The following is a 12,660-nucleotide window of genomic DNA, read 5'->3' on the forward strand; positions in this document are numbered from 1 at the left end:
CTCCCCCCTCCCTCCTCCCAAGCCACCCCCCCACCCCCCCCCCCTCTCATCCATTTTAGGTATACAATCTAGGTTGCATTAATTCAGTTAGACAATGTTGTCATTCAACAAAAATACACCAGAAATTCTACTGAGTCCATTCTTTTCTTTTCTTCTCCTTCCATCAACTTAGGTAATGTTTGTTCCCGGTAGGTTTTCGCTATTGTATTTAATGTAAGGCTCCCATACTTGTTCGAATATTTCAATATTATTTCTTAAACTATATGTTATTTTTTCTAATGGAATACATTTATTCATTTCTATATACCATTGTTGTATTTTCAAATTATCTTCCATTTTCCAGGTTGACATAATACATTTTTTTGCTACGGCTAGGGCTATCTTGACAAATCTTTTTTGTGCATCTTCCAAGTCAATTCCAAATTCTTTATTTTTTATGTTACTTAGGAGAAAGATCTCTGGATTCTTTGGTATATTGTTTTCTGTTATTTTATTTAATATCTGATTGAGATCATCCCAAAATTTTTCTACTCTCTCACATGTCCAGATTGCATGAATTGTTGTTCCCCTTTCTTTTTTACATCGAAAACATCTATCAGATACTGTTGGGTCCCATTTATTTAACTTTTGCGGTGTAATGTATAGTCTGTGTAACCAATTATATTGTATCATACGCAGCCTCGTATTTATTGTATTTCTCATCGTTCCAGAGCATAACTTCTCCCATGTTTCCTTTTTTATCTTTATATTTAAATCTTGTTCCCATTTTTGTTTAGTTTTACCATTTGTTTCCTCATTCTCCTTTTCTTGCAGTTTAATATACATATTTTTTATAAATCTTTTGATTAACATTGTATCTGTAATCACATATTCAAGGTTACTTCCCTCTGGTAAACTCAAGTTGCTTCCTAATTTATCTTTCAAGTAGGATCTCAGTTGGTAATATGCCAGCGCTGTATCTCCAGTTATATTGTACTTATCTCTCATTTGTTCAAAGGATAAGAATCTACTTCCTGAAAAACAATTTTCTATTCTTTTAATCCCTTTTTTTTCCCATTTTCTAAAGGCAAGGTTGTCTATTGTAAAAGGGAGTAGCTTATTTTGCGTCAATATTAGTTTTGGTATTTGGTAATTTATTTTATTTCTTTCTACATGAATCTTCTTCCATATATTGAGGAGATGGTGTAATACTGGAGAAGTTCTATGTTGTACCAATTTTTCATCCCATTTATATAATATGTGTTCAGGTATCTTTTCCCCTATTTTATCTAATTCTAGTCTCGTCCAGTCTGGTTTTTCCCTTGTTTGATAAAAATCTGATAGGTACCTTAATTGTGCGGCTCTATAATAATTTTTGAAGTTTGGCAATTGTAAGCCTCCTTGTTTATACCATTCTGTTAATTTATCTAGTGCTATCCTCGGTTTCCCCCCTCTCCATAAAAATCTCCTTATTATTTTCTTTAACTCTTTGAAGAATTTTTCTGTCAGTTGTATTGGCAATGCCTGAAATAAGTATAGTATCCTTGGAAAAATGTTCATTTTAATACAGTTTATCCTTCCTATCAGTGTTAGTGGTAGCTCTTTCCAATGCTCTAAATCGTCCTGTAATTTTTTCATTAGTGGATTGTAATTGAGTTTATATAATTGGCCTAGATTTTTGTTTATTTGCACACCTAGGTATCTTATTGCCTGCGTTTGCCATCTGAATGGGGATTCCTCCTTAAATTTTGAGAAATCCGCGTTATTCATAGGCATTGCTTCACTTTTATTTACGTTTATCTTGTATCCCGACACTTCTCCATATTCCTTCAATTTCTTATATAGTTCTTTTATTGATAGTTCTGGTTCTGTTAAGTACACTATCACATCATCCGCAAACAGACTGATTTTATATTCCCTGTCTTTTATTTTTATTCCTTTTATATTATTATCTCTTCTTATCGATTCTGCTAGTGGTTCTATAGCTAGCGCAAACAATAATGGTGATAGTGGGCATCCCTGCCGCGTTGACCTGCTTAAGTTAAATTGCTTTGATACATGTCCATTTACTGTACACCACCCCCTTCCTAATGGTTTCTCTCTGTACCTGTCTCTCTCATCTTCTGAACAATGCCCTATCACTTCTGGGCCCCTCCCCCAGCTCCCCTTTCATATATGTAATTTCATCTCTTCTATATTAGATTGAATAAAGAGTTTGACTGACATTAGAACATGCCTAGTTATTTTCAAAGAAGATAGGGAAGCTTCTCTTGGCATATCACTGAAGTATGTCACCTACAAAAGTATTTTCTGGTCACTTGCCTCAGGGATCATGTTGAAATGAAAGGGTTGTCATATGAGGAGCATTTTACAGCTCTTGGTATGTATCTGTTGGAATTTAGGAGAGTGTGTATATGTAGATGTGTGCGTATAGATTATGGGGATAGAGGGGGATGTGCGCGCGCACGCCCCACTTTTCAAAACTAGAGCATTGCTACAGAATCTTTTGTAAGCCAAAATGGCATGAAGCACTGCAGTTATTCACGCAGGCAACTCCAACGACACCACCAAGAAGAGCAACGTACAAGACAACTCCACCACTTGGAAGTTCCCCACCAAATCACATACCTCCCTGCCTTGGATATCACTAATCTTTCATTGTAGATAGACCTAAACACTGAAACTCCCTCCCCAATTTCACAGTAAGAAAACCTTCACCAGTAGAACTGCTGCAGCCTACCATCACTTTCTCAAAGGTAAATGGGGAATGCAGTACATGCTGGCCTAGCCCATATCCCTAAAATTAATATTTTAAAAGGCCCTGAAACTTGTCTGACATCCAAAGATTCTCCATTAAATGTTCAATTTTTCCTATCTAAAATTTAGAAAATCTTGAACAGCCTCTGTCTGAATTTGTGATGAGTGCATGAGTGAAATTCTCACACATGAACAATCAATCATTTCAACTAACATTTAATTACAGCTATTTATCATTACATGCTACAGGAGAAGAGCAGTCAACATATTTGCTATTTCTGATAATGGGTATAAGGTTGCACCACCTTAAATGAGTATGATAAATTTAATTAAGATACCAACAAAAAATTCTAATAAAAACAAAAATCTGTCCATGTTAGAAATGTGCAATGACATAAAATGCTGAAAGTAGGTCAGAGAAAGAACTTGAATTAACATTTCAGGTCAATGACCTTCTATCAGAAATGAAATGTTTTTATTGTTTAGGCAGAAGCATGAATTGAGGCAACAATGGAAAGCCCAGGAAAATAATGTCCAAATATATGGTACAACGCAGAGAAATTACACACCGCTGGTGAGTACAAGGTCACAAATACATGTTCAAAGCTATTTCAAATGAGCAAATTAAGAAAACTAGGACAGAACAGAAAGCTAACATATTCTAAATTTCAAATCTATAGATATAATCTTCTTACATAGAACAGTTACATGTTAAAATAGTGTTTTTAGAGAGTGGTTTCTAATAACTGCAACATGCCACAGGGCTCTGTTCCAAACTTAATGGGTACTTCTTTGTATGTACAGTAAATCAAGCACTCAAATGTTGAATGCTGGGTCATTCAACCTACTTTGCTTAATGTTATATTTAGCAAGTTTTATTTTAAATTAGTATATAGAATACAATTGCCTGGAATCAATCTTTGGTGCTCCTGACAGAATCTGGTTTGTAGACAAATGAAAGTAAAACTGCAAACTTTTATGAATATGAGGTTGCCTATTGGACTGTCTTCCATTTAAATTTGAGTGTCATTTAAAGGGCAAGAGAAGGAAATTATAACAATGTAGTGACCCACTTACCAACAAGCGAACTGGCTCCTAAAATGGCTGATGTCCTGTGTAAAACACAGGAAATTGACCTGCATCCAACACATGTTTTTACCTGGGCTGATTATGTCATTGATGATGTCACTTCCTGTCCATTTGACAGAAGCATGGAGGCTTGCACTAGACTCCACAGAGTGTACGTTGACTTCCCAGTGTATACATCAACTCGACAGTGTACAACGATTCCACAATGTGTACACTGATATTTATAGTAGCTCAGTATAGAATACTTCACTACATTGGTGACTCTGATGGTCCAAATTAAATTTGGAAAATATTTCTTCAATGCACGCCAAGGCTCTGAAACTGCCAATGTTTTGGAATTCACAACCACATGTCTGATTTGACCAAGCAGAGGCCCAATTCCAGTTGAGGCAGATAACATCTGATTCCACGTGGTACTACTGTGTACTAAGTGCCCTGGATCAAGAGATGGCATGCTGAGTTTCTGATTTTCTGCAACAGCCTTTGGAGGAGAGCAAGTATATGGTGCACACAAGAGTCTGCTCATCCATACCTCTGGCCTTCCACAACGTGAGCAAGCAGCCCGTTTACTTCACTTGGATGGCTTGTGAGACAGGACCCCTTCTGCGCTCATGAATGAAATGCTGGCATTAGCGGAAGGGCATAGGTCCTGCCTCATATTCAAGCAGGCTTTTTTGGAACAGTTGCCAGAAGATATCCATGTGCTCCTGACCGATGAGGATTTCAGTGACCAATGGAGAGTTGTGACCCATGCTAACATTCTATGGTGGGCTAAGCAAGAAAGTGTGACATCTGTAGGACAGGTCACCAGATCCTGCTCACAGCAGCAGGACCGTATAACTCCAACATTAGACTGGCAGCGCAGTCAATCAAATCTGTTGTCAGACTGCTAGTCGGCCAGGATAGCACCCATTGGTGTTTCTACCATCAACAATGGAGCAGAACCTCTCCGCTGCTGACCTTCCTGTGCATTTCAGGGAAATGCTGGGGCCTGCTGTTGCTAATGGCTGGGATAGTCTGGGATAGACATTCTGGCTGGCGTTTCTTGGTGGATACAGGGGCTGAGATCAGCATGCTTCCCCCTTTGGGCGTTACACACATAACAATAAACCGGGGCCATCACTGAAAGTCACAAACTGCAGTACTATAGACATTTGGCACACGTAGAATCCCTCTTCAGTTTGGTGATACTAAGTTCACATGGACGTTCACATTGGCCGTGGTCACACAACCATTACTGCGAGCTGATTTTCTCAGAGCGCACGGCCTTCTGGTTGATCTAGAGGGACGAAGGCTCGTTCATACCAACACTTTCCAGACCTTCACTGTGGGGAAAAATGAATGAATTTGCCAAGATGTTGGTGAAATTCCTCACATTAATTATACTGCAATTCACCTCAGCGATGCTGAAACATGGGGCGCAGCACCACATACCAACCAAAGGACCACCGCTGCATGCCCAAGCTCGCAGGCTCCCTTCAGATAAACTTTGTCTGGCCAAAGAGGAATTTAAAAGGATGGAGGACCTGGCTATTGTACAATGGTCCTCCCCTGGGCCTCCCCACTCCATATAGTACCCAGGGGCGAATGCAAATGAAGACCTTATGGCAATTACCGCAGGCTGAATGAGTTTACTGCACTGGATTACTACCTGGTACCGCATTTACAGGACTTGGTGTCCAACCTGCAGGAAGCCCGCATCTTTTCCAAGGTGGACCTGGTTCAGGGGTATCATCAGATCCTGGTCACCCGGATGACATTCCAAAAGTTATTACATCCTTTGGGCTTTTTTAATTCAGAAGGATGCCTTGGGCTCAAGAATGCCACACAGACTTTCCAATGTTTAATGGACAGAGTGGGACGTGATCTTAACTTTTCCTTCATATACCTAGACAACATTCATATCGCTAGCCAGTCATCAGGAACATCTGTCCCACCTGCGCAAGCTTTTCACTCATTCGAATGAGTTTGGGCCGACCATTAACCCGGCCAAGTGTCAATTTGGGTTAGTGGCAACAGTTTAGAAATCTACTCAAGCTTGGCATTTGTTTATAGCCAACAATTTGATGGCTCCCATGGAATGTCTGGAAGAATTTAATGATTAGATGATGGTTGTCTTGATCCAATGAATGTGTAAACTGAAGTTATTTAGAGAGAGTAGGTCTCTGCCATGAAAATCCAAGTCTGCCATGTTCGAATTAGAACATTAAATTTTTTTAAGCCACAACTTCATGAAAGGATGGAAGGACAACAGACCTGTGAGAATGGTAAAAGAGTGGCTAAATTACTAAGCCAATCACCAGGGGCCTGGACTAACAATGCACATACACAAGTTTAAATCCCACCATGGCAGTTAGAGAATTTAAATGCAATTAAATAAGTAATTTGGATGTGATGACATAATCATGTAAAGTATACCTCTCATGTCACTTTTAACTTGGGTCAATGAAGAAGAAATAAGAAAAATGAAAAAAGTTCACATTCTGGAAATATGAAATAAAAACAGAAAATGCTGGAAGTGCTCAGCATATCTGATGAAAGAAAAACAAAGTCAACATTAAAGTTTCAGATTGAAGAACCTTCATCATTACTGATGAAGTGAGAAAACAGGATAACAGGATTGTAGGTCAATTGGGTGTAATTGGGCAGTATGCGCTCGGGTGTGAAATGAAGAACGAGAAAATGATCAGAAGTGTCTGGCCGCTTGGTATAGTGCCAGCAGTTCCCTATCGAACGCGCTGTATTTCATTTCTGGAGGCCAAAAGTGCCTAATAAAAAAATGTTAGAGGCTTCCATTGTCCATTGGTATACTGTTCCAAGACCCCGCCTACTGCCGTGTAAGGCGCGTCTATCGTTAAGGCGGTTGGTGCATCCATTTGTGGATGGACCAGCAATACTGCCTTCACTAGGTCATCTTTGGTCAGCTGGAATGCTACCATGGTCTCTTCTGTCCACTCGAGTTCTTTGTCATCGTTGGACATGAGGTCAAAGAGGGGTTTCATAATATGAGCTGCAGACGATAGACAGCAACGATAGAAATTGCCCATCACCACAAATTCCTGGAGTCCTTTTATGTATCAGGTCTCACGAATTTGAGGATGGTTTCCACCTTGCTAGGCAATGGAACAACATCCCCCAAGAACCGATAGAGGACTGCCTGAATTTGCGCTTGTCAGGGTTCACAGTTTGCCCAAACTCCTGTAGCCGGCAGCAGAGTTAATGCAGATGCTACAGGTGCTCTTTGTGGGAGTATTAGCAATGAGTATGTCATTCAAGTATACAAAAAAGAAGTCCATGCCATGCCCCACTGTGTCCAACAGTCGCTGGAATATTTATGCAGCATTTTTGAGCCCAAAAGGCATTATCAAAAATTCAAAGTGGCCGAATGTTGTTATGATGGCAGTCTTGGGCACATCTTTCAGGTTTATAGGTACCCACACACCAAGTCAATTTTAGAAAATATCCAGGCTCCATGAAGATTTGAAGATTAGCGGTAAAGTCCTGTATATGGGCCACAGGGTAGCCGTCTGCAGTGCTGGAGTCATTGAGATGGCTGTAATCCCCACAAGGTCTCCAACCTCCCATGGCTTTGGGCACCATATGTAGTGGGGAAGCCCATAGGCTATTGGATCTGCCTATGATTCCAAGTTCCTCTATTTTGTGGAACTCTTATTTTGCAAACCGCAACTTTGTCGGGTGGCAGGTGTCGAGCTCGGGCATGTAGAGGAGGTCCTTGAGTGAAGATGTGGTATGGGACGCCATGTTTGGGTGTGACAGTGGAAAACTGGGGAGTGACAACGTCTGGAAACTTCGCAAGGTTTGGCAAATTCATTGTTCGAGTACTCCATAACATCTAAGTACGAATCGAACTGTTCTTCACTGCAGTGAATAACAAGCTCCTAGTATGGGTGTCAAAGCCTGAAGGAGGAAGGACACTAAACTCTGCAACTGTGTCAATTAGAAATCTGCGCTGGGCAAGTTCGTCCCAGACGTAGAGTAGGCTGTTATGGTGGCCAGCCACGATAGCCATTAGCAATGACTGGCCATGGAAAAGTGCAAGGTGGTTGGCAGCAGCAAGCTCCAGAACCGCAGCGTTGATGGTAAAAACACCAGATGGTTGTCACAGAGTCATGCTTGTCCGGGGGAATGTGCACCCTCATCCCCGGTACTTGTGGAACCTGGGCCTTTGGGTGTGATGCAGCACTAATTTGTGTGGGCCTTGCATCTTGCTGTTTCGCGTACGACAGATTGTCTGCACCAGCAGCCACTGTTTGAGGATTATCAAAGTCTTCATCAGCCAACATGAGGTGGTTGTCTTCTGGCATATGCTCTAAAGAAAACTGGCTGAAGAGCAAGCAAAGCCTATGGCTGCCTGCCAGTGCCAACATGTTGTTCATTAACTCTGAAGGGACACGGTCCCCCAGGCCATCAATATGGAGGAGCCGTGCAGCTCCCTCGCACTGTGAGACGCCGTAAATCTAGAGAAGGAGGGCTTTTAGGGCTTCATACTTGCCAAGAGCTGGTGGGTCCTGAAGGAAATCCACTACTCGACCGGTCGTGTCCTGTTATCACATGATGGTACTTAGTGGCATCCACTTCTATCTTGCGAATATGGAACTGCACCTCAGCTTGCCCGAACCAAACTTCAGGTTGAATGGTCCCAAAGACAGGCAGTTTGAATGAAACCGCTGCATTGCCCATGTTGTATACAAAATCCATTTAGGCGAGTTGGGGTCACCAATGTAGCAACTGTGTCACAGTCCGAAATGAAGAACGAGAAAATGATCAGATGTAGTTGAGTCGAAGTTCAGTAAAAGTCATTTACTCAGTCACCCACATCTTTAAAAAAACCCACCATGTTCCAAATGACATAATCGCATTGTGATGTCATGACATCACTCGGAACCTCCCAAGCCAGTTCAATTAAGCCTCCGGTGAGCTGCTACACAGTATGTCTGATTTTTTAAAAACTTAACATTAGAAGTTGCAGACAGGTAAGAGCTGGATGGATCAGACAAATAAACTATCTCTGTTAGAGTGAGGCCATGTTTTCTCAGCTAACATCAGAACTGGCCGATTGATAGTTTATTGAGAGAAGTTAGAGGTGAGAAGGCAAACCTGTTAAAGCTGTGAAATGTGGGTCAGAGCTATTGCTGAGACCTGAAACCAAAAGGAGAATGCTAGAAATGTCCAGTAGATGTGTCAGTGTATTTGGAGAGAGAAACATTTAAGTTGTGCTTGGTGTGCTGTGCAGCGAATGAACGAAAAGGAACCACACAGAAGATGTGAGCAAGTTGAACCAACTTTCCTGGAACTCTCTGAGAGCTTATCAACACAACTCCCATGATCCTTTTTGCCCCCTCCCACCAGGACCATTGTGATGTCAGTCTAGTTCAAGCCTGCACCTCTGTGACCCGGTTCACTTATGGATCAGTGCAGCTCACTACATGACACCACCCCCCCACCCCACCCAGCCCCAGAACCGGTGTTCGGAGGTGTCAAGTCCACAGTTTGTACGTTTGGGAGGCCAACCTCTCTGCCAAGGGGCTGGAACAGTTAGTGGTTGGTTAAGGTTACAAGGTTGTTCTTGCCAGAAATGTGCTTGATAGTCATTGTGTACCCTGAGATATAAGAGAGGTGACGCTGCTGCCTTGCCGACCACAGGTCTGACACCTTGGCGAAGGCTAAAATGAGGGGCTTGTGATCAGTGAAGACCTTGAAATCCCATCCTTCAAGGAAACAGCTGAAGTGACATACGGTGAGGTAGAAGGCTAGCAACTCCCTGTCAAATGCACTATACTTCTGCTCCGGGTGCCACAGGTGTTTGCTGAAGAAAGCAAGTGATCTCCAATGTCCATCAATCAGCTGCTCCAGGATGCCGCCAACGGCCGCATTGGATGAGTCAACTGTGAGGGCGGTGGGCACATCAACACGCAGATTTACTAGAAGGGAGCCATTGGCCAGAGTGTCTTTGGCTTGATCGAAAGCTGCTGTAGACTCCACGTTCCAGCTGAGTTCATTGGTCTGACTGGACAGCAGCTTGAAAAGTGGTTGCATGATCCTGGCAGGTGATGGCAGGAACCGATGGTAGAAGTTGACCATCCCAATGAATTCCTGCAAACCTTTGACCATAGTTGGCTTGGCAAACTTACAAATGGTTTCAACCTTTGACAGAAGAGGAACTGTCTGTGTCGATTGATGCAGTGCCCAAGGAAATTGATGGCTGTAACGCTGAACTGACATTTCGCTGGGTTGATGGCTAGGCCGTTATCGCTGGCAGAGCAGATGCAGGAGAGTTAGGTGCTCCTGTCATGAATGACTGGCAATGAGAATGTCGTCTAGTAGATAAAAACAAAATCCAGGCTGCACCCCACAGAATCCATGAGTCTCTGTAAAGTCTGCACTACATTTTTGAGGTCGAATAGCATGCGGAGGAACACAAAAAGGCTGATGAGGGTTGTCTTGGGAACATCGCTGGGGTGCACGAGGATCTGGTGATACCCCTGGACCAGGTTGATTTTTGAGAAGATCCTCACTCTGTGTAGATTGGCCGTGAAGTCCTGGATGTGGGGAACCGGGTACTGCTCTGCTGTTGTGGTGTCATTGAGCTGGTGGTAGACTCCACAAGGTCTCCCAGAAGTCATCCCCCAGAAAAGTTTGGCACCATGTATAGAGGAGAGGCCCATTGGCTGACCAAGCACTGAACGATTTCCACCTTCTCCATCTTTCTGAATTCTTCCTTGGTGAGCCGCAGCTTGTTGAGAGGAAGCCTGCATGCCCGGGCGTGTAGTGGCGGGCCCTGTGTGGGGATGTGGTGCTGGATGTCATGCTTCGGGACCATGGTGGAGAACTGTGGTTTTATAATGTCCAGGAATCCTGCCAGGATTCTGGCAAAATCATTGCCTGATAAGGTTACTGAGTTGAGGTGGGGGGGTGGGAACTTGGCTTCTAGAAGGGTAAAAGTCTAGAAGGTCCTGGAATTGACCAGATGGCACCCTTTCAGGTTCACCAGGAGGCAGTGGGCTAAAAGAAAATCTGCGCCCAGTAAGGGCTGAGACACGTCAGCCAAAGTGAATGTCCAGGTAAAATGCTGAACACAAGCGGGATGGTCCACACCCCATTCATGCATATGCTGCTATTGTTGGTGACAATGAGGGATGGTCCCACTTCCCAGCATAGGTGTCTCGGTTCAAAGGGGAAAAGATGCTGACCTCTGCCCCTGTGTCCACGAGGAAACACTGTCCTGAGTGCCAGTCTCATAGATAACGGAGGCTTTCTTGACAGCCGACTGTCATAGGCATCCGCAATGGCCAACACTGGCATTTCCCAGATGGGAGCAAGGTGGATGGCAGCGGCAGCCTTCAGAACCCCATTTCTGATGGTAGAAACACCACTACTCCAAGTTTGAGTCTACACTTACTACGGCTGTTGCTGGCTTTCTCGGTGCATTAGGAGAGAGACGAGTTACTGCACATGACACAGCAACTAGTTCAATGGATGCTCTGCCATATTGCTTGGTGTGCCACAGGACATCCGCATGGGCTGCTAACTTGCATGCGTTTCTGAAGTTGTCATCCCCAAGGAGTAGGCAGATATCTTCCGGCACTTGTTCAAGAAATATCTGTGCGCAGTTGCCCAGGTCGTCCATGTGGAGCAGCCATGCCACTTGCTCATGCAGGAAAGGCCAAAGGTTTGGATAAGGAGCGGCTTAATTGCCTCATACCTGTGGCAGCTGGTGGCTGATGTAAGAAGTCAATGATTCATCCGGCACTCTCCTGGTTTAGCAAACTAATCACTTAATAATATCTTGTGAAGTCTGTGGTGATCTGACTGACTTGAAACTAGGCCTCAGTCTGTTCAATCCAGAATAGCAGCTGTGAGGTCTAAAAGGTGGGCAGCTTCAGCGAGACTGCATTCTGTGTGCTCATGTCATTAATTGCAGGGTCCAAAATGGCAGTCCACTTTGGAATGTCGGGGTCACCACTGTGGTCTGCGAGCTGTGCAGCGAACGAAAGAAAAATATGACATAGGAGCTGTGAGTGAGTTGAACCAACCAAATGACTTTACTGGAACTCTCCAAGAGCTTATCAGCACCATCCCCATGATCCTTTTCGGCCCCTCCCACCGGCACCATTATGATGCCCGCCCAATGCAAGCCTGCACCTCCATGACCCGGTCCGCTTGTGGATCATTGCAGCTTGCTACAGAGTTAATATTACAGATGGATAAACTTAAAGTAGAATAGGCCAGCTCTGATACATATAGAAGTAACAAGTTTTATGAAGTTATTGAATTCATTATTGAGTCCCAAAGGCTTCAATGTGCAAGATGTTGTTCTTTAAACTTACAGAGGGCCTTGTTAAAATACTGCAGGAGGCCACCAACATATCAGAATGGGCATGGAATAGAGAAATAAAGTGACAGGAAGCTGAAAGCTTAGGACCACCCACACAGACTGCCAGGTGGTACTCTGCAGAGTGGTTGGATAATGTGAGTTACCTTTGCCAATGTAAAGTCAACCCTGCCTTATGCATCAAGTATACAGTAGAAGGAATGTCAAAGGACATAATGGGAGTAAAACCTAATGCAAATTATAAACGAGATGTCACCATTGAAGAGTTGTGTATGGTGAGCAAATAGACTGAGCTAAGTGACCAACAAACAACAGATCAGATCAAAATTCTGGAGCCCTGCCACGTACAATCATGAATGACGATAGTAGACAATTAAACAGCTAACAAGATAAATCCCATTCTTACTGGTGATGTACTCCACCACATGATTCTATTTGGTCAAATAATGTTGCCCTTACTCTCTCACTGTAACTCTACTCCC

The 12,660-nt window shown here is 43.2% G+C and overlaps 1 protein-coding gene across 1 annotated transcript in view; it reads left to right on the forward strand.

Annotated features, from left to right (window-relative positions):
• LOC138739361 (putative leucine-rich repeat-containing protein DDB_G0290503) overlaps nt 1-12,660 on the forward strand; it is an 86,480-nt gene that overhangs the window by 63,279 nt on the left and 10,541 nt on the right. Inside the window, exons 2-3 of the mRNA XM_069891249.1 lie at nt 3,223-3,310; nt 11,768-11,860. Coding sequence (XP_069747350.1) covers nt 3,223-3,310; nt 11,768-11,860 — 181 coding nt within the window. The remainder of the gene's footprint in view (nt 1-3,222; nt 3,311-11,767; nt 11,861-12,660) is intronic.

This window comes from Narcine bancroftii, chromosome 7 (assembly GCF_036971445.1).
Source record: "Narcine bancroftii isolate sNarBan1 chromosome 7, sNarBan1.hap1, whole genome shotgun sequence".
NCBI classification, from domain to species: Eukaryota; Metazoa; Chordata; class Chondrichthyes; order Torpediniformes; family Narcinidae; genus Narcine; species Narcine bancroftii.